The sequence below is a fragment of the Staurois parvus genome, unplaced genomic scaffold (genome assembly GCF_062004578.1).
Source record: "Staurois parvus isolate SC_StPar_1 unplaced genomic scaffold, SC_StPar_1.0 ptg000796l, whole genome shotgun sequence".
In the NCBI taxonomy this organism is placed as follows: domain Eukaryota; kingdom Metazoa; phylum Chordata; class Amphibia; order Anura; family Ranidae; genus Staurois; species Staurois parvus.
In genome coordinates, this window is record NW_028318592.1 from 443,094 (window position 1) to 469,174 (window position 26,081).

A 26,081-nucleotide genomic window follows, 5' to 3' on the forward strand; every position below is an offset into this window, starting at 1 on the left:
AATAAAAATGTATTATAGGGTCATTCTTATAAAATCAATCACAATATGCTACCCTCCACCTCAGTAGAGCCAGAGGGTGGAGATCATTCAGTTCTGTGCTGTATATCACCATATACATATATATAGATATATACATATATATCTATATATATCTATATATAGATATATATATATATATATATATATATATATATATATATATAAACATCACCATATATTTATCTAGCTTGCATCCTAGGGTTGTGGAAAATCCTAGATTGAGTACAGTATACAAGTGGGTTGACTCGTTCCATGAAGCAAAGTTCGCTTCCTCAGGCAGCTCAACTACCATAAATCTTCTTAGCTATTCAACATCACCTGATATTCCCTTCCCTTGATATTCTCTTTCTGCCCATCTAGGTTCTCTCTGTGCCCAGGGCACACGGCTGGAAAAGAACGCTCCCAAACCCCATGAAAAATAACCCGCTACTCAAAAGCATGCACTATTTAAAACTGATCTTATTTTATGCTATTAAAATAAATATTACATCCTCTAAGAACAAGTAATAAAGTGTATCAATAAAACATGGTTTGATCATTTATCATTATTATTTATTTTATATTATTTAATAGATTATTGTTTTTGTATAATATGCTTTGAGATATATATACTGTATGTGTGTGTTAATTATTTTACATTATTTAATTATGTTGTTTATCTTATTATTTATTACACTAAAGGAACGTTATATCCACTAAGAACAAGTAGAAAAATATATCAATAAATCATGATTTGCTCATGTATTATACTTGTTAAATAATGTGATAATTTATTTTATTATTTATTATACATTATCCACTTGCCCTCCAGAGGATTTATCCCCCGTCCTGAAAGGTCATTTTTTGCGATACCGCGCTGCATTACTTTAACTGACAATTGCATCATGCAACGTTGTACATAAATTCAATTTATGTCCTTTTTTTCCCCACAAATAGAGATTTCTTTCGGTGGTATTTGATCGCCTGTACATTTTTTATTTTTGTGCTATAAACAAAAAAAGACCGACAATTTTGAAAAAAAACTATGTTTTTTACTTTTTGCTATAAGACATCTCCAATAAAAAAAATTTAAAATACAATTTTTTCATAAATTTAGGACACAATGTATTCTTCTCCATGTCTTTGCTAACAAAAAATCCAATACGTGTAAATTAATTGGTTTATATGAAAGTATAGCGTCTACAAATGGCGGTATAGATACTGGAATTTTTATTTTTATTTTTTTTTACTAGTAATGGCTGCGATCAGCTACTTATACCGGGACTGCAGTGGGCATTCTGACACTGGGGGGGAACTGCCACTGACATCCCCAGTGACAATGTACTAATGGCACTGGGCAGGAAGTGGTTAAAATCTTGGGGCGATCAAAGGGTTAACTGTGTGCTGTATGTACTTTACTTGGGAAACAAGCTGCTTTGTATTGCTCTGCATGTAAGTGAATGGGTCAGGAGATGTCAGTGCTTGGTAAGGTGATGGTAAGTCAGCAGCCACTGATTCCTTAACAGCCACTGACAATTTGGCTGTGTTATCACATTTAGGCATTGAAGAAACCGGTTCCCTTCCCCACCCATTTGGTTGCGTGGCCGGGGATTTACAGCCATGTAAGCGAACAGGCTGGGTGTCATCTGTGCTTGGTAAGGATGCAGAGGCTGCAAGCAGCCGCTGCTTCCTTAGCAACCATTGACAGCCAGAAGCTGTCACGTTCATTGGCGCCAAACGCCCTAAATGTTCAGCATTCAGACAAACGTCCAAACATCCAGTGTTTGGAAAGGCATGAATGGACTGCTTTCTCTACCCTTTTACTTCAGTGGCATCGATTCCTGGTGAAGTCGGTGGTCACTACCCATATGGAAGAAAAATATATTTGAAATATATGTTAAAAATATTCTTATCATATATATTGACATATATTTGAAATGCTGCAATTTTGGCCATGTTCAATATATTTCAAAATATATCTCAATAAATAAATAATATTTTTATATATATATATATATATATATATATATACTGTATGTTGCAATGTGTTTTTATTACAAAATATATATAAAATTGTTTTTAAAAATATGTATTTTTAAAATATATTCTGCAGTTTTTTTAACATATAAAAAAGTAAGTTTAGCATATATTTTTACATATATTTGTAAATGCATTCCAAAAATGTAGATTTGTATTTTTAAAGACATTTTAAAGACAAAAATACATTCTAAATGTATTTTTAAAATTATTTTTCATATATTTTGTAATAAAAATTAATTTCAACATACAGTATATATATATATATATATATATATATATATATATATATAATACAGCCAAAATTGTAGCATTTCAAATATATGTCAATATATTTGGGAAGAATATTTTTAAAATATATTTCAAGTATATTTTTCTTCCGTGTGGGTAGGGAAGCGGAGGGTCAATAATAGAAGAAGTAGAAATACTAACTAGGTTCAGACCAAACCATCATTTCACCCCAAAGAGCAGGGCCCTCGAACCCCTCATGTATTGTACTGTATTGTCTCGTTCTGTCCCTCACTATAATGTACAGCGCTGAGCAAACCTTTTGGCGCTATATAAATACTGTATAATAATAATAATAATCACAACACAATAAGCTCAAAAATAATATGTATAAATTGTAAATATATTTATTTCAGGTACTTATATAGCGCCATCAATGTACACAGCGCTTTACATATATATTGTACATTCACATCAGTCCCTAACCCTCAAGGGGCGTACAATCTAAGGTCCCTAACCCTCAAGGGGTGTACAATCTAAGGTCCCTAACCCTCAAGGGGCGTACAATCTAAGGTCCCTAACCCTCAAGGGGTGTACAATCTAAGGTCCCTAACTCACATTCATACATACACATACTAGGGCCAATTTAGACAGGAGCCAATTCACCTCCCAGCATGTCTTTGGAGGGTAGGAGGAACCCGGAGTACCCAGAGGAAACCCACGCAGGCACAGGGAGAACATGAAAACTCCAAGCAGGTGGTGCTGTGGTTAGGATTTGAACCAACAATCCCAGGCGGATAATTATTAATATTTTCCACCCTTGTTTGTATATGTGTAAAATTGGGCTCCAGCCCAGAATAAAAAATTTTAACTTTTTAAAAAAATACATTCTTCAGAATTTTTTTAACATATAAAAAAAGTAGTTTTAACATATATTTTTACATATATTTGTAAATGGATTCCAAAAATGTAGATTTGTATTTTTAAAGACATACAGTATATTTGAAATGTATTTTGTAAAATATTTTTCACATATTTTGTAATAAAGACGCATTTCAGCATACAGTGTATATATATATATATTTATTGAAATAGAGCCAATTTAGACAGGAGCCAATTAACCAGCATGTCTGTGGAGTGTAGGAGGAAACTGGAATACCCAGAGAAAACCCACGCAGGCACAGGGAGAACATGCAAACTCCAAGCAGGTGGTGCTGTGGTTAGGATTTCAACCAACAATCCCAGGCGGATAATTATTAATATATTCCACCCTTGTTTGTATATGTGTAAAATTGGGCTCTAGCCCAGAATAAAAAAATTTAACTTTTTAAAAAAATACATTCTTCAGAATTTTTTAACATATAAAAAAAGTAATTTTAACATATATTTTTACATATATTTGTAAATGGATTCCAAAAATGTAGATTTGTATTTTTAAAGACATACAGTATATTTTAAATGTATTTTGTAAAGTATTTTTCACATATTTTGTAATAAAGACGCATTTCAACATACAGTGTATATATATATATATATATATATATATATATATATATACTGTATGTACATATATATATATATATGTATATTTATTGAAATAGAGCCAATTTAGACAGGAGCCAATTAACCAGCATGTCTGTGGAGTGTGGGAGGAAACCAGAGTACCCAGAGGAAACCCACACAGGCAAAGGGAGAACATGCAACCTCCAAGCAGGTGGTGCCGTGGTTAGGATTTGAACCAACAATCCCAGGCGGATAATTATTAATAATTTCCACCCTTGTTTATATATGTGTAAAATTGGGCTCCAGCCCACAATAAAAATTAAAAAAAAAATACATTTTCAGATTTTGTAACATATAAAAAAGCAATTTTAACATATATTTTTACATATATTTGTAAATGGATTCCAAAAATATTTTTAAAGACATACAGTATATTTGAAATGGATTTTTAAAAATATTGTTCACATATTTTGTAATAAAAACGCATTTCAACATACAGTATATATATATATTTATTGAAATAGGGCCAATTTAGAGAGGAGCCAATTAACCACATGTCTGTGGAGAGTAGGAGGAAACCGAAATACCCAGAGAAAACCCACACAGGCACAGGGAGAACATGCAAACTCCAAGCAGGTGGTGCCGTGGTTAGGATTTGAACCAACAATCCCAGGCGGATAATTATGAATATTTTCCACCCTTGTTTGTATATGTGTAAAATTGGGCTCCAGCCCACAATAAAAAATAAAAATAAAAAAAATAAAAAATTTCAGATTTTTTAACATATAAAAAAGTAATTTTAACATATATTTGTAAATGGATTCCAAAAATATTTTTAAAGACATACAGTATATTTGAAATGGATTTTTAAAAATATTGTTCACATATTTTGTAATAAAAACGCATTTCAACATACAGTATATATATATATTTTTTGAAATAGGGCCAATTTAGACAGGAGCCAATTAACCAGCATGTCTGTGGAGTGTAGGAGGAAACCCAAAGGAAACCCACGCAGGCACAGGGAGAACATGCAAACTCCAAGCAGGTGGTGCCGTGGTTGGGATTTGAACCAACGACCCTAGGCGGATAATTATTTATATTTTTATATTAATTACATGCAATGCTGTTTCTGACATAAAACCACTTCTTACAGAATTTTATTGTAATTAGGAAATATTTTTCGCCCCCTTAGCCAAAGAGAGTTCCCTGACGCCAAACAGCGACGCCCCAGGAATGGATAGCGGCTACCTGACCAGCAAAGAGGCCCCGGCCAAGGGCTCCCAGGACAGAGGGAGCAGCGATCTTCCCATGGATAAGACCGAGTCCGAAAGCAACAAAGGGAAGAAAAGGCGGAACAGAACTACATTCACCAGCTACCAGCTGGAGGAGCTGGAGAAAGTCTTCCAGAAGACACACTACCCAGATGTTTATGCCCGGGAACAGCTGGCCATGAGGACTGACCTTACAGAGGCCAGAGTGCAGGTAACGTGATTTATTGGCGGAAGATATGAGCAAAAATCCAGGCATGCACCACAAAGGCTCCACCGAGGGTTCTAAAATAGGGATGTTTACCATTAATATTTATTTATTTAGGGATCTGCTGAGCTACATAAGCTAACCATGTTACTGTCTAATTTTAGGAATTCTGTTCTGTGAATAAATTGCCCTTTTTAATGTCTTCCAATGCTGATCGCATGGATACATTTCCTTCTGCTTGTGTGTGGGCAAGTTGTAGCTGTAAAGATCTAAAGTAGCGTGGTAAGGGCAAAAAAAAAATTCACCACAATATTTTGAAGAAAAGTAAACTTTTAATTTTCTTGAAATAACTTGCTTCAAATTTACTAGATTTTTTTCTTTTTTTTTTTTCTTACTTTTTCTTTATTTTTTTTCTGTGGGGGGAAAGGGGGTGTATTTTGCATCATTTAGTATTTTATTGAGTGTTTGTTGTATTTGTGTTTTCCCCATTTTTTATGTTTGTATGAGTGTTTATTTATTTATCTATTTACTTATTGGAGATGTTTTTCTCTCTGTTAAAATATGTAAAATAAGGAGGTCGAGGGGGTGGGGGGGGGGAGATTTTTGGCACAAGAACTGGCCTGTGTTGAGAGGAGCTTCTGTAAACCATTGCACCCTCAAAACCACTAAAACCCACCTTCATTCCACCTTTGTTATTAAGTCCACTGCATTTCTAAAAAATAGAGAATTTTCACAAAAATTGCCCAATTCTTGCCAAAATTTTGTTGACATTAAATCTATACATTTTAAAGTATTTTTTTTCTTGAGGTTTAAGAGCAATTTACACCATTTTTGTTTCATTTAGCATTTTTTTGGAGGGGGGGTAGGGGTTGTGTGTAGGTCAATTTAGTATACTTTATTTAATGTTCTTTGTATTTGTGCTTTCTCCTTTTTTTGTTTGTATTTGATCATTGAGTACTTTTTATTTTCTGGGGGGACACCATTTTTTTTAATTTAGCATTTGGGGGGGGGGGGGGGTAGGGTTGCATGTAGGTCAATTTAGTATACTTTATTCAATGTTCTTTGTATTTGTGTTTTCTCCATTTTTTGTTTGTATTTGATCATTGAGTACTTTTTATTTTCTGGGGGGACACCATTTTTTTTAATTTAGCATTGGGGGGGGGGGGTAGGGGTTGCATGTAGGTCAATTTAGTATACTTTATTCAATGTTCTTTGTATTTGTGTTTTCTCCGTTTTTTGTTTGTATTTGATCATTGAGTACTTTTTATTTTCTGGGGGGCACCATTTTTTTTAAAGTTAGCATTTTTTTTAGGGGGCGGGGTAGGGGTTGTATGTAGGTCAATATAGTATACATTATTTAATGTTCTTTGCAGTTGTGTTTTCTCCTTTTTTTGTTTGTATTTGATCATTGAGTACTTTTTTATTTTCTGGGGGTGCACCCTTTTTTTAAATTTAGCATTTTTTGGGTGGGGGGTAGGGGTTGTATGTAGGTCAATTTAGTATACTTTATTTAATGTTCTTTGTATTTGTGTTTTCTCTTTTTTTGTTTGCATTTGATCATTGAGTACTTTTTATTTTCTTGGGGGCACCATTTTTTTATTTTTTTTTTAGGGGACGGAGAAGCGGGTTGTATGTAGGTCAATTTAGTATATTATATTTAATGTTCTTTCCAGTTGTGTTTTCTCCTTTTTTTGTTTGTATTTGTTTGTTGAGTACTTTTTATTTTCTGGGGGGCACCATTTTTTTTAAAGTTGTGTTTTCTCCATTTATGTGTGTATTTGATCATTGAGTACTTTTTCTGGGGGGGCACCATTTTTTTAAATTTAGCATTTTTTGGGGGGGTAGGGGTTGTATGTAGGTCAGTTTAGTATACTTTATTTAATGTTCTTTATATTTGTGTTTTCTCTTTTTTTGTTTGTATTTGATCATTCAGTACTTTTTTTATTTTCTGGGGGGGTTGTTTTTTCATCTCTCTTTAAAAAAGTCAAATAATGAGGCTAACAAGGGGCTGTTTTTGGTACAAGAACTGGTCTGTGCATCTGGAAACCATCGGACCCTTAAAACTGCTAAAACTGTCCCCATTTTGCCTTTGTTATTAGCTTCACTACATTTTGTAAAAATAGAGAAAATGTTACCAAAATCACTCAATTTTTGCCAAACGTTTGGTCAAATTAAATCTGAAAATTTGAAAACTGTTCAATTATTTTTTAATTGAGGTTTTTAAATGTGAACAATACAGGAAAGAACAATACAACATGCACAAATACAGAAGAGAGCCTTCAGGTGTGCTGCCCATAGGACTGGTCCTATTGGCTCATTAAAGTGTTCCAAAGGTGGGAAATGATAATGTTAAATACCCTCCCAATTTCCCTCATCTCTAATTGGAAGAAATTAAATAAAAACTTCATAATGCACTAGGAACTTTTCTGTATTAGACATGTGGAGGTTTGTGGACCTGCACTGTCCCTCTAAAAATGTTTTTAAACTTCTGATGGGTGTCCCCACTGAAAGATGTACTGTTACTACCAGTTCCTGTTCTAGTGACAACTGTATAATTTGGATTTCCCAATATCAATATCAGTGATAATAATCACCAGGATCAGGAATTAAAAAAAAAAAGATATAAAATCTAATGATAGGGCCAAGTAATATCCAAGACTACAGAACTTTTAAAATGAGTTCACAGTAAAAGAACACAGAAATACCAACATGTTTCAGGAGTAAAATGTACCCTTCCTCAGGGCTATAAGAGCAGGCATAAAAGATATAAAGATGGGCACATGCATGAAATGAAATTATACCAGTTCTCATTAAAAAGAGTCAACTGATAAATAAATGTCTAAACAAGTCCAATCTATGCAGGGTTAATGAAAAAAAAAAAATGTATCATAAGTAAAACTAATCCTAAAAAGTCAAATAATAATAAAGTAATAAAAGAAAAAAAATACATAAGTTATGATATAAAAAAGCATAACAACAATAATATAAAATAAATAATATATTAAATAATAAAAGAAAAAATACACAATATATGATATAATAATATACAATACATGATATAATAAAATAATAAAAGAAAAAACATAATATATAATATCATATAATAATAATAATAACAACAACAATAATAATAATAATGACAATAATAATAATAATAACAACAATAATGCTAAAAAAAATAATATAAATTATATCATAAAATAAAAGAAACTAATCCTAAAAAGTCAAATAATCATAAAATAATAAAAGAAAAAAAATACATAAGTTATGATATAAAAAAGGCATAACAACAATAATATAAAATAAATGATATAATAAAATAATAAAAGAAAAAATACACAATATATGATATAATAATATACAATAAATGATATAATAAAATAATAAAAGAAAAAACATAATATATAATATCATATAATAATAATAATAATAATAACAACAACAATAATAATGACAATAATAATAACAACAATAATGATAAAAAAAATAATATAAATTATATCATAAAATAAAATAAAAACATTCTAGGTTGTCTCCACTTTAGTAAGGGGTGCCCTCATTTTGCTGCTGAACCGTAGCCAGCGTACCCAGTGCTAGCTTGATTGACCCAAAGAAAAGCTGTATCCAGAGAATCCAAAGAATAGCAGAGGTTCCTACCCTTCCGCACTGTATACACAACTAAAAAAAAAAGAAATACTTGTCTATAGATACACTTTAAGGTCTCTTGCACATGGGTAAAAACAGGCAGTTGATCCCCACTTTACCTACCTCCCCCCAACCAACCATCTAAAGCCTAATAGACAGCTGAAGGGAGTAGTACCCGTGCCGAATTTTACTTTGCTTGTCAAGTTTGACAGATGGCCCTGCCTGTCAAACTCACCCAATGAAGGCCAATGGGATTGTGCCACACCTATGAGCCAAACACTTGGCCCATGAATGGTATTTCAATACAAAATTGTCCTTGGGATGCCAAAAAAAACCCCACACATACATCCCGAGGAAGCAATATCGCCTCCTGAACACCTGGATAACACTGCCCTGCCCCCTATAAAAAGCGATCCACCATGGATCGCTTTTCAGAGGGTAGTAGAGACTGCCACCCATGTTATAAGGGTCCTAAACAGTTAACATGGAAAAAGTTTACTTCCTGTCCAACGATACAAGCAAAAAAAAAAAGGAACATTGATTTCCTGCCAAAAAGAAGTCTCCAAGGAGAGATGAATTTAAAAATGATTCTCTAATTAAAATATCTGACGGATGGAGTTATATAAACCAGCGTCTTTTTCTGTAGTAGAAATATAAATAAAGCCATTCATAGCGATTAGTTCTAGGTGACATCTCGCCCTGAAATTGGCGTTGACATAGTCTTGGCTTAATTTTATTCTTCCCAAAGTAATCGGCTAATGAAAACAGAACTCTCCTTCCTATATGTCTGTATAGATAGAGATGGATGGACAGATACGCCGAGGGCTGCAACTGCGCCAGGACTGTCCATAGACAGGAGGATTGTTGGGAGGATTAGACCAATCATCATACTCTATTAATAAATCTTTCACCAATACGCTTTAAAAATGTAACAAATATTAGTTATGGAAATTATTATTTATGATGATTGAAAAATATTATTTATGGGAAATTATTATTTAGGATTATTGAAAAATATTATTTATGGGAAATTATCATTTAGGATTATTGAAAAATATTATTTATGGGAAATTATTATTTAGGATTATTGAAAAATATTATTTATGGGAAATTATTATTTATGATTATTGAAAAATATTATTTATGGGAAATTATTATTTATGATTATTGAAAATATTATTTATAAGAAATTATTATTTATGATTATTGAAAAATATTATTTATGGGAAATTATTATTTAGGATCATTGACAAATATTATTTATGGGAATTTATGGAAAACATTTACCAATGTTTTATGTTGTTTTTGTTTTCATTGGAGGGTCTTTTTTATAATTGTTTGCATTTTGTGGCAGGTATTGAGGCTTGGTTCACACCTAAGTGTTTTGAGCCGGTGTGTTTTTTTGGAAAAGAGGACTTTTTTTCCGCAGCAGATTGCGTTTTGCGCGTAATAGACTTCAATGGAACTGCACCAAAAAATGCAAGTGTTTTTGATGCGTTTTGCAGTTTTTTGCAAATAGGAAAGTATGACAGTTTTGGGTTAGGGTTAGCAGTACGCTAATCCTAACAATTACTGGTATCACTATGGGTGCTTAGGGTTGGGGTTAGAGTTAGGGCAAGGATTAGTGTCAGAGTTAGAGTTATGGTAAGGGTTAGAGTTAGAGTTAAGGGTTAGAGTTAGGGTTAGGGTTATGTTAGAGTTAGGTTAAGGGTTAGAGTTAGGGTTAGAGTTAGGGTTAGGGTTAGAGTTAGGGTTATGTTAGAGTTAGGTTAAGGGTTAGAGTTAGGTTAAGGGTTAGAGTTAGGGTTAGAGTTAGGTTAAGAGTTAGGGCTAGGGTTAGAGTTAGGGTTAGAGTTAGGTTAAGGGTTAGAGTTAGAGTTAGGGTTAGAGTTAGAGTTAGGGTTAGAGTTAGGGTTAGAGTTAGGGTTAGAGTTAGGTTAAGGGTTAGAGTTAGAGTTAGGGTTAGAGTTAGAGTTAGGGTTAGAGTTAGGTTAAGGGTTAGAGTAAGTGTTAGGGTAAGGGTTAGGGTTAGAGTTAGAGTTAGGGTCAGGGATAGAGTTAGAGTCAGGGTAAGTATTAGAGTTAGGGTTAGCGTTAGAGATAGAGTTAGAGTTATGGTTAGGGTTAGAGTTAGAGTTAGGGTAAGTATTAGAGTTAGGGTTAGAGTTAGAGATAGAGTTAGGGTTATGGTTAGGGTTAGAGTTAGAGTTAGGGTAAGTATTAGAGTTAGGGTTAGAGTTAGAGATAGAGTTAGGTTAAGGGTTAGAGTTAGGGTAAGGCTTAGAGTTAGAGTTAGCGTCAGGGTTAGGGTCAGGGTTAGAGTTAGGTTAAGAGTTAGAGTTAGAGTAAGTGTTAGGGTAAGGGTTAGAGATAGGGTCAGGGATAGAGTTAGAGTTAAGTATTAGAGTTAAGGTTAGAGTTATGGTCAGGGATAGAGTTAGAGGTAAGGTAAGTATTAGAGTTAGTGTTAGCGTTAGAGATAGAGTTAGAGTTATGGTTAGGGTTAGAGTTAGGGTTAGGGTCAGGGTTAGAGTTAGAGTAAAGCTTGATGAAGGTGGAGTGGTGTTGCCCCCGAAACAAATTGGAGGTTTTATATGACCATTTTGGTAAGGTTAGGGTAAGGGTTTGAGTTAGAATTAGGATATGGGTAAGAGTTAGAGTTAGGATTAGGGTTAGAGTTAGGGTCAGGGATAGAGTTAGAGTTAAGGTAAGTATTAAAGTTAGGGTTAGCGTTGAGATAGAGTTAGAGTTAGGGTCAGGGTTAGAATTAGAGTTAGGGTAAGGGTTAGGATATGGGTAAGAGTTAGAGTTAGGGTTAGAGTTAGGGTTAGGGTTAGAGTTAGGGTTAGGGTCAGGGTTAGAGTTAGGGTGAGCATTAGGGTTAGAGTTAGGGTAACGGTTAGTGTTACCTTCATGAGGGGTCAACATAGCATAAAACGTGGATGGACCAGTGATTTCACAGATCTACTGTATATTAGAACCAGTATTAAACTGTCATGTTGTTCTTCCATGAGGAGAGTTCAATGCGCAAACTGTTGGAGCTATATAAATCCTGTATAATAATAATAATAATACTGGTTCTACTACAGGTCTGTGAAGTCAGTGTTTTTTTCGTGACCCAGTTTTATCCTTTGTTAAGCTTGATGAAAGTGGAGTGGTGTTGCCCCCGAAACACATTGGAGATTTTATATGACCATTTTTTAAATAAATAATTATAATTACCTTGGACTTTTTTTATCTGATTTTGGTCTTGCATTCCTTTTTCCATTTCTATGGTTTGAGCTACAGTTGATTGCCCATTGAGGGAAGCCTTGCTGTGTGGGAGCCGCCTCGCCATCTGACTACATGTACAAGTCTAAAGATGGCCATACATGGTTCCGTTTTTTTAATTCAGTCAGAATTATATTAAACGGTATTGAATTTAATCTGTACTCAGTCAGAATACCCAGATCTGTGCTGCAGCCTATTGCCTGCAACAAAGTTTATGCGGCTTTTATCCGCAGGGCGGTTGAACAGAAGTTGATCGGTGGGTTGACGTATGTTTAACTGCAGTGGCTACACATGGATCAAAATTTAGATGTTCCCACCTGAACCGGCTAAATTTCATTCTATGTTTGTCCACCTTAAAACTTCCCAGTGCCCTGGAAGATGTCATCTCTGATGAAGATGCGTTGGTAAGAGCTACATGCTGATGTCATCACGTTCCCCGAAGTGGACCCTGAAGTGAGGTTTAGTCGGGCCAGTATGTTATTCTTACAGCACAGTGATTCTTTTTTTATATACATGGTGGAGATTGACGGAGGATACCTGTGGGCAATTTTGCTTCCTGCTAGCTGTGGACCCTGTTGAGGAGAGCCAGGAGCCTTACCTTTGGCTGACCAATGTGACCACATACTGTAACTATGTGATCATTCATTAAACCTTTTGGACCCATATTGGTGATCCTTGGTCTGCTGGTGACATTTTTCCTCACATACTGTATATGGCTTCTCTAAATTATAAAAGTCATATCTCCGGTAAGCCTTCAGTTGTGGCTATATGGTGGTGGAGACCTTCTCTGGAGTTGAATACACAACCCAAACATTTTCAGCACTTGGAATTCTTTAATTATTCATGGTGTGGACTTTTTCACCAGTGGATTGGGCTGTTATTTTTCTCCATGTGTGGTTATTTCATGTTTTATAGGATTTATGTATTTTAGCGCAACACAGTATATATGTATAATGGAGATTACGATAGCTGGCACGGGAGATTCCTCCATCTATGCTGTGGAACAAAAGAAATCTATGCATGTGTGGCCAATGTAACTAGCAAAAGGAAAGATGTACATGAATGGGGCAGTTCCCCATTCCAAAAATATATTAATTAAATTGTTTCAACATTTTCATTAATTAAAAACAGAGGTCTTTGTTGCACACCTTTGCACAAACTTATAAAGCCACACTGCCATATCAAGAATTACATCAAATCAGGGGCGCACTGACAACTCATGGGGCCCCCGGGCAATAGGGGATGATGGGGCCCCTGTGTCTTTGCCCAAACTCAAAAAAGCCTATGAAAAAGGTACCAGGGGTATCTCATGGGGCCCCCTACTGACCCCGGGCCCTCGGGCAGTGCCCGAGTTTCCAAATGGTCAGTCCGCCCGTGCATCAAATGCAACATTTTTAGAATGAGCGTTCTTGTGTGATGAGGGTCTTTGATGTGGGTTGTTGAACTTGCCCAACGTGTGATTCTATATCTATAGCTGGTGCTATATATGCTGGAGATAACAACAAAAAAGTGGTGGTTAGGCTTTCCTATCTGCATTTCTTCTCGATTAAGGTTTCTGTGAGCTGCACTCTGCATGGCTGGCAGTTAAAGTCATTTTTTGGCAAATTTAGCCATGGAAAACAGAGAATTGTGATAATGCATCAACGTCTATACTGACTTCTGTCTGTTCTGTGCATGCTGTATTCCCGTCCCTTCCCCCCCTACAGACCATGGGGGGTTGCATTGCGGAGATCCACAGGCCGCAGGAAATTAAAGATGTAATGAAAACAAGCAGAAGTTATCTCAGCCTGTCATCCCAGGCTGTTTTCCCAGGATAAGGTTCTGTCGGTGAGCTCTGAGCCTGGACTGGGGTGTCATCTGGAATATTAGCATTAGATAAATATCACAGTTTAAATCCTGTGATTATCAGCCTGTGATTGCTCCAAGGATGGGGTGTACACATGGTCCCCCTCTGAAGAGACCCTGGCCCTGAACCCCCTGGGGTGCAAGACTCCTCATGGGGATTAGGATTCTCGTGTGCCACCCAACCGAAGCCAGGCAGCCCCAATTCTTCATATTACCTGCTGAAGCAAGGTCCACTCAACTTCTTGGTGGGGCTCCCCCAAAGGGAGACCCCATGGGAGGGGGGGAGACTGACTGTAAGGCTCCCTCCAAGACTTTCAGGGCAAGTCCGAGGACCTATACCCTACTAATTAGGAGTGAGTAAAGTACCTTGTACAGTGCAAAAAAAGTGCAAAACAAATTAGCGCATTAGGGTGCAAAAGCACAAGACAATAGCTAGCTTTCCGGCCAGAGGGTTATCCCAAAGTAAATTTTTCTGGCACCCTTGGACTGCCACTGCAGGGGCATGAGCACTGTGGGCCAGGGGTGGACTGACAACTCATGGGGCCCCTGGGCAATAGGGGATCATGGGGTCCCTGTGTCCTTGCCCAAACTCAAAAAAGCCTATGAAAAAGGTACCAGGGGCATCTCATGGGGCCCCCTACTGACCCCGAGCCCTCGGGCAGTGCCTGGTTTCCAAATGGTCAGTCTGCCCCCGGTTGGTGGCTGCCTTCAGGCCGTGCGCTGGGTTGGCTCCTTCCCTGCTAACAGATTGTCCTCCCAAGGAGATGTTGAGGCAATAGAGATCCACCGGTCCAGCATCCTGCCTGGGGCCCCCTACCAGGCTCCATACTCCAGCCTTCTCTCAATCCATATTTCACTCAACTCGCATCTCTCTCCAGGCTCTGTCATATTTGAGAGTTGCCCTGGTCACCATGCCCAGCCTCCTGCCAGAGGATTGGCCAAGATCCCTCAAACATGCAGATCTTGGCCTCCTCCCCTGTTCCAGAAAGTTCTCCAGTTTCTGGAAGGGTGGGAGGGCTCCAGAAGCCCTGACCTGTAGAACCTCCCAACCTGTACTGAGGTAAATTCCTGCCTCACTCCCAGGCTGACTCATCCCAGCCTCTATCTAAAGAAAACAACAAAACCTAGCTAACCTGGAGGACTTTACATAGCTATGTACACTGTATAGCCAAATGTTTGTGGACACCTGACCATCACACCTTTGTGAACTTGTTGGGCATCCCAACATCTCATTGCAAAATGATGGGCAATAATATAGAACTGCAATCACCCTATGCTCCCCATGTCTCTAAAGCAGTCTCCAACTTTCTGGACAGACCTTCCAGAAGATTTTGCCAAAGAAGCATTTGTGAGTTCAGGGCTCTGTGCAAGCCACTTGACTTCCTCCACACCAAACTCATCAAACCATGTCTTTATGGAGTTGGCTTTGTGCACAGGGTCACAGTCATGCAGGAGCAGTAAAGGGTCTTCCTTCAAATGTTGCCACAAGGTTGGAAATGCTATAGCATTAACAATACCTTCACTGGAAACACAGGAACTCAATCAGTTGGAGGGGGTGCCACATTTTTCCATATAGTGCACTTGCTGTGCTAAATGGTTCTTTGAAAGATAAAATTATGTTTGTGTAGCACCCTCCTCGTTAGGTGCTAGGCTGTTAGGTAAATTTAGTTCTTTTTTAGCTCCTCTGTAATCAGTGGAGCTGTTTCTGATTGCTTTGGACTGATAAGGGAGGCCTGCCCAATAGGTGGTTGCAGAGCACATTATTAGTGTGGGGCTGGGGCAGTCTGGGTTCTTGTCCAGGAGGAGAAGCTCCCAGCCTGGAGGGTTGCCACCATCTCAGGCATCCCAGCACATCTAACAAGAGCTCAATGAGGTCCCAGTTATGATAACGTTTTTGGGGCCTGCTTACTGAGAGACTTGAAACTAAAGAAAGGGTATTCCACTCAGGATCCATTCTGAAATGTCCACTGTGGAAGTGTCTGCCTGACTCCAAGGGAGGCATCCAATTACCCGTGGACTTGGTGAGTACAGCTCTGAGGGTAGGATTTGGGTGACTGTTGCTGTTATTAACCCCCTGGTGCAGTGGTGTCCCGAGGCAGGTGCGGGGGGTGCGGTCCAACCACACGGGGTGACACTGGACCTGCTTTACAAAAAGGTAAATTGTAAAGCAATCCGAAGATCCCCGCAGGATGGATCCGATCCATCCCGTGGGGATCGTCAGCTTTCTTTACAACTTACCTTTTCGTGGAGTGGGTCCGGTGTCACCCCGTATAGGTTGCATGCCGACAATCCTGCAGAGATCATCGGCATGCAACCTATACGGGGTGACACCGGACCCACTCCAAGAAAAGGTAAGTTGTAAAGAAAGCCGACGATCCCCGCAGGATGGATCGGATCTGCGAATTGAGCATAATGGATCGGAGTCCGATCCATTATGCTCAATCCTCAGATCTGATCCATTCTGCGGGGATCGTCGGAGGAGGTGTCACCAAGTGTTACCGCACCGGGTGACACCAACCCTAGGGACGCCTCTGCCCTGATGCACTAAGACTAAGGCTTGCCTAGCCTGGAACATTGCTTATGGTGTCCTAGTGCTGTCCAATCCAAGAGCTATTGCTAAAGGGACTTTTCTAAGGAGTAGTTGCAGAAGAAAAGGTGTCCCTATCTACGTTATCCAGCAATAAACTTTAAAAAGGCAACCCCTAGACTGTTCATTGAGTCAGAAGTGTGGATGCTGCTGTGTTCCTGGCTGCCATTACACTGGTGGGAAAGAGAACATGGGACAAGAGAGTGGGACCAGCAATAGGGTCTGTGCTACATTCATATATTCTGAAGCAGGGGCAGACTGACAACTCATGGGGCCCCCAGGCAATAGGGGATCATGGGGCCTCTGTGTCCTTGCCCAAACTAAAAAAAGCCTATGAAAAAGGTACCAGGGGCATCTCATGGGGCCCCCTACTGACCCCGGGCCCTCGGGCAGTGCCCGAGTTTCCAAATGGTCAGTCCGCCGCTGTTCTGAAGACATCTGAATACTGACATTCCCTCGCTGACTACTCAAACGTGAATTGGAATTTGGTGTCAGGCGTGTCTTCATCCGTAATGCGGAAAATTAATTAGTAACAGAGATGTGGTGGCTGATGGATTAGTGAGGGTCCCTCACAATCCACCAATACTCTTCATCAACTGTTAAGCTACGAGTGTGATGATGGTCACCGCGCTGACATTGGTGGCCTCTGCTAATCACCATTCATCCTCCATGTCAAATGGAAAGCAGAGACTGTGCGGGCCTCTTTGTCTACCTGGCACTGCAGGCTCCCACGTGCACAGGGAGTGATGGATGGCTTTTCCTGTGATATGGTGAATCGGTCATACAAGAGCCCTCTCCCTTCCTGCAGACTTCTCCATGAACGTGCTTCTGTAATGGAATCTTGCAGACTGCAATAGGTGATAAATGGACCACCACAGTGCTGGAAAATATTCTCTGCAGTCTAGGTTCTCTTCTCTTTTTTTTTTTTTTGGGTCTGAAATATCAGTAAACTTTTTTTCTAAGACTGCAATATGGTGTGTTTACTATTTCAACACATTTAGGTTTTCCAAAACCTTACTTCAGATCGAAGCTGTTAGCTGTATTTCTACCCATAATAATGCAAACATGTCAATGCAGATTGCTGGTACCATTTACAATAGCCATTCTCAACCAGGGTTCCTCGAGATCTTGCTAGGGGTTCTCTAAGCAGTGCTTGATTGACCTCCCATTTCATGGTGCCTTGGCAAAGCCAGCAGCATGGCACCAATCATCTTTTTAAGTGTCTGTAAAGGTAACATTCTGGCCACCTTTATAGGGGGCATTTTTGCCAATGAACCTTAATAAGATGTTTTTATTAAGGTTTCCATGAGATCTGAAATTTTTTCTAGGGGTATCGCTGGAGTACAATGGTTGAGAAAGGCTGGTCTATGTAACCTGTGTTAGTTATGCCTGCTGAAGCAAACCCCTAAACGATAAGTGCACTTGAAACAAAGTTCACTTTTCTTTTTTGCCCCTTCCTTGAGCTAAACTAACCCACACCCTCCCCTTCCAGAGATACATACTTACCTCTATCTGATGACCATGACTCCACTGTTTGTTTACATCAAGTGCTGAGAGTCTTCACTGTCTTGGGTGTGACTGGGCATTACATCCCCATAGACTTCTTTGGGATGGTCTTCAGGCTCAGGACTCATCCCCAAAAACTTCTATGGAAATGTCTCCAGCCTTGGGACACATTGGCTCATCTCAATTTATCTCCAGCCCCAAGACACAGCCTTATAAAAGTCTATGGGGCTTTAAGATTTAAAAGTCTCAACATCCCTGCAACCCACACTAAACCTAAGGACAAGTTATTTTTGGAAGGCATCTGCAACGGTCATAGAACTGACCTATGTTTCATTGTCGTGTCTCCTAGGTGTGGTTCCAGAATCGAAGGGCAAAGTGGAGGAAAAGAGAGAGGTTCGGGCAAATGCAACAAGTACGGACTCACTTCTCTTCTGCCTACGAGCTGCCTCTACTGACCCGAGCTGAAAACTATGCCCAGGTAATTCATGATTCCTCCTATTTTACCGAGCAATGTACATGAAAACATTACTTAACCAACAGAGGTAATCAACACCTAGATCAGGGTTTCTCAGCCAGGGTTCCTCCACAGGTTGATAGGGGGTTCCTTGAGCAATGAGCAATTTCTGCCTCTCAGATAAGTTCCCACTGACACCATTCATCTTTTCAGCTATATGTAAGGAAGTAATTCTTCCCAATGTCCAAGTGTAAGGAGCATTCTGCCTACTTACCATCACACTAATGTATCATGAGTTGTAGATATAGTCATTTTACAAGGGGTTCCCTGAGACCAGAAAGTTATTTCAAGGTTTCTTCTGTGTTGAAAAGGTAGAGAAAGGCTGACCTAGATAGTAAGACAAAGGGGTAACTTCCAATCAGCACTTACAGTGAGGAACAGAAGTATTTGAACACCCTGCGATTTTGCAAGTTCTCCCACTTAGAAATCATGGAGGGGTCTGAAATTCACATTGTAGGTGCATTCCCACTCTGAGAGATAGAATTTAAAAACAATTTCAGGAAATCACATTGTATGATTTTTAAAGGATTTTTTTTGTCTTGCACTGCTGAACATAAGTATTTGAACACCTAAGAAAGAGCAAGAATTCTGCCTCTTAAAGACCTGTTACTGTGCCTTTACAAAGTCCACCTCTACTCCACTCATTAATCTAACTTAGTAGCACCTGTCTGAGCTCTTTAAAGACACCTGTCCACCCCACAGTCAGTCAGACGCCAACTACTACCATGGGCAAGACCATAGAGCTGTCAAAAGACACCAGAGACAAAATTGTGGACCTCTACAAGGCTGGAATCTGTTCCTCTAGGTCTGTTCCTCACTGTAGTTACTAAGCCAGGCATAGAAGCAACATGCAACCACCTCCCATGTTGTAACCAGCTCCTGTCTCCTGAACCAGGTATGAAGGCAGCATGTATCCAACAGTCATCTTTTTACGTAAAGAGCAGCACAGAGTCAATAGCTATTTACTGCGCAAGATATAGAGGATGAACATAACCAACACATATCTACTGAGCCAAATATAAAGGCACCTATTTTCTAAACCTGATCTAGAAGCAACATGCACCCAACAGATATTAACTGAATTAAACAAATAGGCTGGATGTAACATTTAAATTATAAAGTCGATACCAAAGTATAATGTATTAAATATTTTATTAGGGATCTATATAGAGAGGCATTATGTAACCAGCACCTATCTACTGAGCTAGGTAGGGATGCAACAAGAAATCAGCACCCATCTACTGGACAACATAGAGAAGCAGCTTGCAGCTAGAACTAATGTACTGATCCAGATACAGGGACAGCATGTAATCAGTATGTATCTACTGAGCCAGATACAGAGGCAACATACCAGATAGAGAGTCAGCAGCCATTCCCAGACAAGATCATCCAGTGCCCATGTCAAAGATGCCAAATAGCGCTCAATCCCCCCTCCCATTCATGATGTGCAAGGTTAGGGGATCCTACACCCAACAGTCAATCACTTGTCAAAATTACTGCCGCTGTCACTTCCCCTGTCAGTCTTTTACTGAAGGAAGGTGCCCCCATCCCTACAGTAAATCATTGCACCCAGGGAAGCCGCCCCTCTTGCCCACCCCTTGTCCCAGCCCTGGTAAGCAGGTAACCAGATAGAGATGCAGAGAGTAACTGCATCCATATACTGGGTCATATCTAGAGGCAGATTTTACCCAGCACTTGTCTGGTGAGCCAGATTGATAGGTACCATGTATCAGGACCTATTCAACTGAGCCAGATACAGAGACAGCGTGTACCCTGCATCTGTCTACTGAGCCGGATAAATAAGCAAATTGCCAGATAGAGAGTCAGCATCCAACCAGAACCACTCTACTGAGTTGGATACAAAGACAGCCGGTATCCTGGACCTATCTAGTGAGCCACGTAGGGGTGCTACAAGAAAGTCGCACCTATCCACTGTGCCACCTAGAGAGGCAACTTGTAACCAGGACCTATCTACTAAGCCAGATAGAGAGTCAGCATGCAACCAGAACCACTCTACTGAGTTGGATACAAAGACAGCCGGTATCCTGGACCTGTTTAGTGAGCCACATAGGGGTGCTACAAGAAAGTCGCACCTATCCACTGTGCCACCTAGAGAGGCAAATTGTAACCAGGACCTATCTACTAAGCCAGATAGAGAGTCAGCAGGTAGCCAGGGCTTATCTAATGAGCCTATTAGAGATACAACAAGTAACTGGCATCCATCTCCTGGGTCAGATATAGAGGTAGCAAATAAGCAGCACCCATCTGTTGAGCAGATTGATAAGCTCACTCCCATCACGCTGTAAAATAGGAAAGTTCATGCAAAACCCTAGGAAATACCACAAAGTCTAACTTGGCACAAGACATGCGACCTACGCCAAAACTTCAGTCACGTGATTATAGGTGGATCTAAAAATAAATATTATATTGATATAATGCATGAAAAAGCTGCAAATAAATCACAAATGACTGTATGTAACAGATGGGTCCATCAGGAAATGAATTATGTTTTAAATCATGGAACGTCTACTTTGATGTAGGTGTGCTTTAAGAAGGGCTGGCACATTGAGAGCGGTTGATGAGTCAGGATGACATTTCCCCAACTCCTGACATCCCAACCATTTCTTCATTTCATCACCAGGCAGTCAGAGAGGAGTCAGGGGAGAAGAATGAGCTGGAACAGCAGGAGGAGAGGTCAGATGTTTGATGAGCAGGAGAGCTCTGTTCTTCCATCCACATCTGGAGCCTGGTCCTCCTGCATTCCGCACACTCCCCTCCACTCCCTCCTCCGGGATGGGGGGCCATCTGTGAAATATGAACCCCGGACAGGGGAGATGGACGGGGAGATGTCACCGAGTCCCCCCATCAATGGTGGGCACAGAGCTCTTCCAGAGAGGATCACATACACTCATCACTTTATTCATCTCATTTGTCTATCTATTAATAACACATTTGTCTTTTAGTTCTATCTATCTATCTATCTATCTATCTATCTATCTATCTAAATATCTAAATATCTATCTATTATCTATCTATCATCTATCTATCTATATTATATTATCCTATCTATCTATCTATCTATCTATCTATCTATCTATCTATCTATCTATCTATCTATTCTATATTATCTATCTATCTATCTATCTATCTATCTATCTATCTATCTCTGTCATAACAGACCCATCTGTACTATCTATTTTAATAATAGATCTGCCTGCAATCTATATCTACACTATATTGCCAAAAGTATTCGGCCAGACCTCCAAATCATGTGATTCAGGTGTTCCAATCCCCTCCATGGACACAGGTGTATACAATCAAGCCCCTAGGCATGCAGACTGCTTCTACAAACATTTGTGAAAGAATGGGTCGCTCTCAGGAGCTCAGTGACTCCAAGCGTGGTCCCGTGATAGGTTGTCACCTGTGCAATAAGTCCATCCGTGACATTTCCTGGCTACTAAATATTCCACGCTCAACTGTTAGTGGGATTATAACAAAGTGGAAGCAACTGGGAACAACAGCCACTCAGCCACCAAGTGGTAGGCCACGTCACATGACAGAGCGGGGTCAGCGCATGCTGAAGCGCACAGTGCGCAGAAGTTGCCAACTGTCTGCAGATTCAATAGCTAAAGACCTCCAAACTTCATTTGGCCTTCAGATGAGCCCAACAATAGTGTGTAGAGAGCTTCATGGAATGGGTTTCCATGCCCGAGCAGCTGCATCCAAGCCTTACATCACCAAGTGCAATGCAAAGTGTCGGATGCCATGGTGTAAAGCACGCCACCACTGGACTCTAGAGCAGAGGAGACGTGTTCTCTGGGGTGACCAATCACGCTTCTCTGTCTGACAATCTGATGGACGTGTCTGGGTTTGGCAGTTGCCAGGAGAATGGTACTTGCCTGACTGCATTGTGCCAAGTGTAAAGTTTGGTGGAGGGGGTGATTATAGTGTGGGGTTGATTTTCAGGGGTTGGGCTTGGCCCCCTAGTTCCAGTGAAGGGAACTCTTAAGGTGTCAGCATACCAAGACATTTTGGACAATTTCATGCTCCCAACTTTGTGGGAAGAGTTTGGGGATGGCCCCTTCCTGTTCCAACTGGACTGGGCACCAGTGCACAAAGCAAGGTCCATAAAGACATGGAGGAGCCAGTTTGGGGTGGAGGAACTTGACTGGCCTGCACAGAGTCCTGACCTCAACCCCATAGAACACCTTTGGGATGAGAGCGGAGACTCTGAGCCAGGCCTCCTCCCCCGACATCAGTGCCTGACCTCACAAATGTGCTTCTGGAAGAATGGTCCAACCTTCCCATAGACACCCTCCTAAACCTTGTGGATGGCCTTCCCAGAAGAGTTGAAGCTGTTATAGCTGCAAAGGGCGGGGCCAACTCAATATTGAACCTAAGACTGGGGGGCCATTAAAGGTCATCTATCTATCTATCTATCTATCTATCTATCTATCTATCTATCTATCTATCTGTTGTAGATTTTTCTCTTTTCTGTAACCCCCGGATCCCTCCACTAGACTTGTTGTTTCTCTTTGGAATACTGACAATGGGATCTTTACACCCCAATATTGGGGTTCACCCATCTGTCATTGTCATGTGGGTGGCGCTCACATTATGTAGAATGTAATAATTGGGTGGGAAGGCGAGCCTTCTCCTTCTGAGTAAAACCTCACTTTTCGGTAACCTGGCCCTTTAGTATCACTTCCTTGGCTTTGTTATGTTTTAAAGTAACAATTTTTTTGTATTGTTTCACTGCAACCCCACAAAGTGCATCAAACGTTTAGCGTGCTCTCGTGTCCGCGAGGTGCACTGGGGTCATTCCAGGTCTTATTATAATGGAGCGGTTTTTCAGGGAAATGCGTGGTTTCCAGTTACACTCCTTAATGTATTCGACCAACCAGCCGAAGATGTAAATTCCGGGGACACTGAGTGGCAGGAACGTAGAGAAGAAAGGCGAACGCGGACCTAATAGGCTCTCATTAATTTACATCGCCAGTCGTTCGGATCCTGTAAATATTAAAGAAGAAATCCAAAGTACAAAGAGGAGATTGTTCTAGAATGAGGAGGTCCCTTTATCACCAAATACAACCGGTTAAAGTGGAACTCCGGCCACATTTTTTTCTAGATTTGGATAAAGTAGGGAAAGGTTGTACTCGCTGTTTTACTTGTTGTCTTTGTCTCTGTTCAGAGGATTTCCCATATTTTCTGTCATGGTAACACCAACCAAAATATCCCGTCTGGAACCTGATAGTAGGTGCGTGCTCCCCCCACATCACGCTGGTTGACAGCTCAGTCCCTGAACAGAGGAGGGACAATTCCTATTTTACCAAGGCAGATTGAATGCTAATATGATAAGAGAGAGAGAATCCACAGGAGGGCAACAAAAATGGTACAAGATCTGGGAAGGGCAAAAAAACGGTTCATGATTTGGGAAGGGCAACAAAAATTGCGCAAGATCTGGGAAGGTCAACAAAAATGGTTCATGATCTGGGCAGGGCAACAAAAATGGTACAGGATCTGGGAAGGGCAACAAAAATGGTACAAGATCTGAGAAGGGCAACAAAAATGGTACATGATCTGGGAAGGGCAACAAAAATGGTACATGATCTGGGAAGGGCAACAAAAACAGTACAAGATCTGGGAAGGGCAACAAAAACGGTACATGATCTAGGAAGGGCAACAAAAATGGTACAAGATCTGGGAAGGGCAATGAAAATGGTAAAGGATCTGGGAAGGGCAACAAAAACGGTACAAAATCTGGGAAAGGCAAAAGAAATGGTGCAAGATCTGGGAAGGGCAACAAAAATGCTACAAGATCTGGGAAGGGCAACAAAAATGCTACAAGATCTGGGAAGGGCAACAAAAACGCTACAAGATCTGGGAAGGGCAACAAAAACGGTACAAAATCTGGGAAGGGCAACAAAAATGCTACAAGATCTGGGAAGGGCAACAAAAACGGTACAAAATCTGGGAAAGGCAACAAAAATGGTACAAGATCTGGGAAGGGCAACAAAAACGGTACAAAATCTGGGAAGGGCAACAAAAATGGTACAAGATCTGCGAAGGGCAACGAAAATGGTACAACATCTGGGAAGGGCAACGAAAATGCTACAAGATCTGGGAAGGGCAACAAAAACGGTACAAGATCTGGGAAGGGCAACGAAAATGCTACAAGATCTGGGAAGGGCAACGAAAACGGTACAAGATCTGGGAAGGGCAACGAAAATGCTACAAGATCTGGGAAGGGCAACGAAAATGGTACAAGATCTGGGAAGGGCAACAAAAACGGAACATGATCTGGGAAGGGCAACAAAAACGGTACAAGATCTGGGAAGGGCAACAAAAACAGTACATGATCTAGGAAGGGTAACAAAAACGGTACAAGATCTGGGAAGGGCAACAAAAACGGTACAAGATCTGGGAAGGGCAACAAAAACGGTACAAGATCTGGGAAGGGCAACAAAAATGCTACAAGATCTGGGAAGGGCAAAGAGAGAAAAGGAAATTCCTGATCATAAGCCACCATCCTTAAAATTGCAATATAGGTGAGAAAAGGGACCCCCCAAAGGCTTGGGACTTTGAAGGCTTAATTATACCAAATATGTTTTTTAGACATACAATACAATACATCATATAAAGTCATAGTACAGCATCAACATCAAAATATGACATTACATGATAAGGATACCCAGTATGACTGTGTTTGACTGGCCATAAAAATATGTTGTAATATCACCATTTGTATACATGATTGCAGAACTCCAACGTGTTTCGGAGTGACTTCGCTCCTTCCTCAGGGAAAAAAGAACTCTGCATATGGGTGACATCATCTACAAGAATGTCAGTCCCTGCCCCGCCTCTTTCATTCATTGGATTCCATTCATTGGATTCCAGTTCTTTCAATTATGTGGGCATTGCCTAGGACCATCTGAATGCAGATACAGTCTTCTCAGGAGTGCCCACTCCTCCAGATTGGCACCCACCCATCAAAGTATTTTGATATTTGCATAACTCCTCCCAGAAGCAAGTCTGCCACTTGTATCAGAGTTGACTGCTCCTGAAAGGAGTACTGAGGCAGCATCCACATGCTAATTAATTTTTTAAATAAAACATTTCCATTTTCATGACATATTTTATTTTAGATCCGGTGATGTCATCCCTGGGTCTCTGTGCTTCTCTATGCAATGCAGGCAGATCTGATGGGTGCTGTTATTAGGTCAATGAAAACATCACAGCACCCTGTTGGCCACCTCCCATCAGATCTGCCTACAGTTCATAGAGAAGCACAGAGACCCGGGGATGACATCACTGGGTCTCAAAATAAAGTATGTCATGAAAATGGAAGTGTTTTATTTCAAAAACTCATGAGCATGTTGATGAGGGAGGGAGAGAGAAACCAGGGAAGGCAACATATAATATAAGAATCTATCATTCCATGTATGACAA

General features: G+C 39.9%; 1 protein-coding gene across 1 annotated transcript in view; it reads left to right on the forward strand.

Moving 5' to 3' along the window:
- The window catches only part of ALX4 (ALX homeobox 4), a 145,091-nt gene that overhangs the window by 112,608 nt on the left and 6,402 nt on the right, over nucleotides 1–26,081 (forward strand). The window contains exons 2-3 of the mRNA XM_089654754.1: nucleotides 4,982–5,271; nucleotides 18,468–18,596. Coding sequence (XP_089510880.1) covers nucleotides 4,982–5,271; nucleotides 18,468–18,596 — 419 coding nt within the window. The remainder of the gene's footprint in view (nucleotides 1–4,981; nucleotides 5,272–18,467; nucleotides 18,597–26,081) is intronic.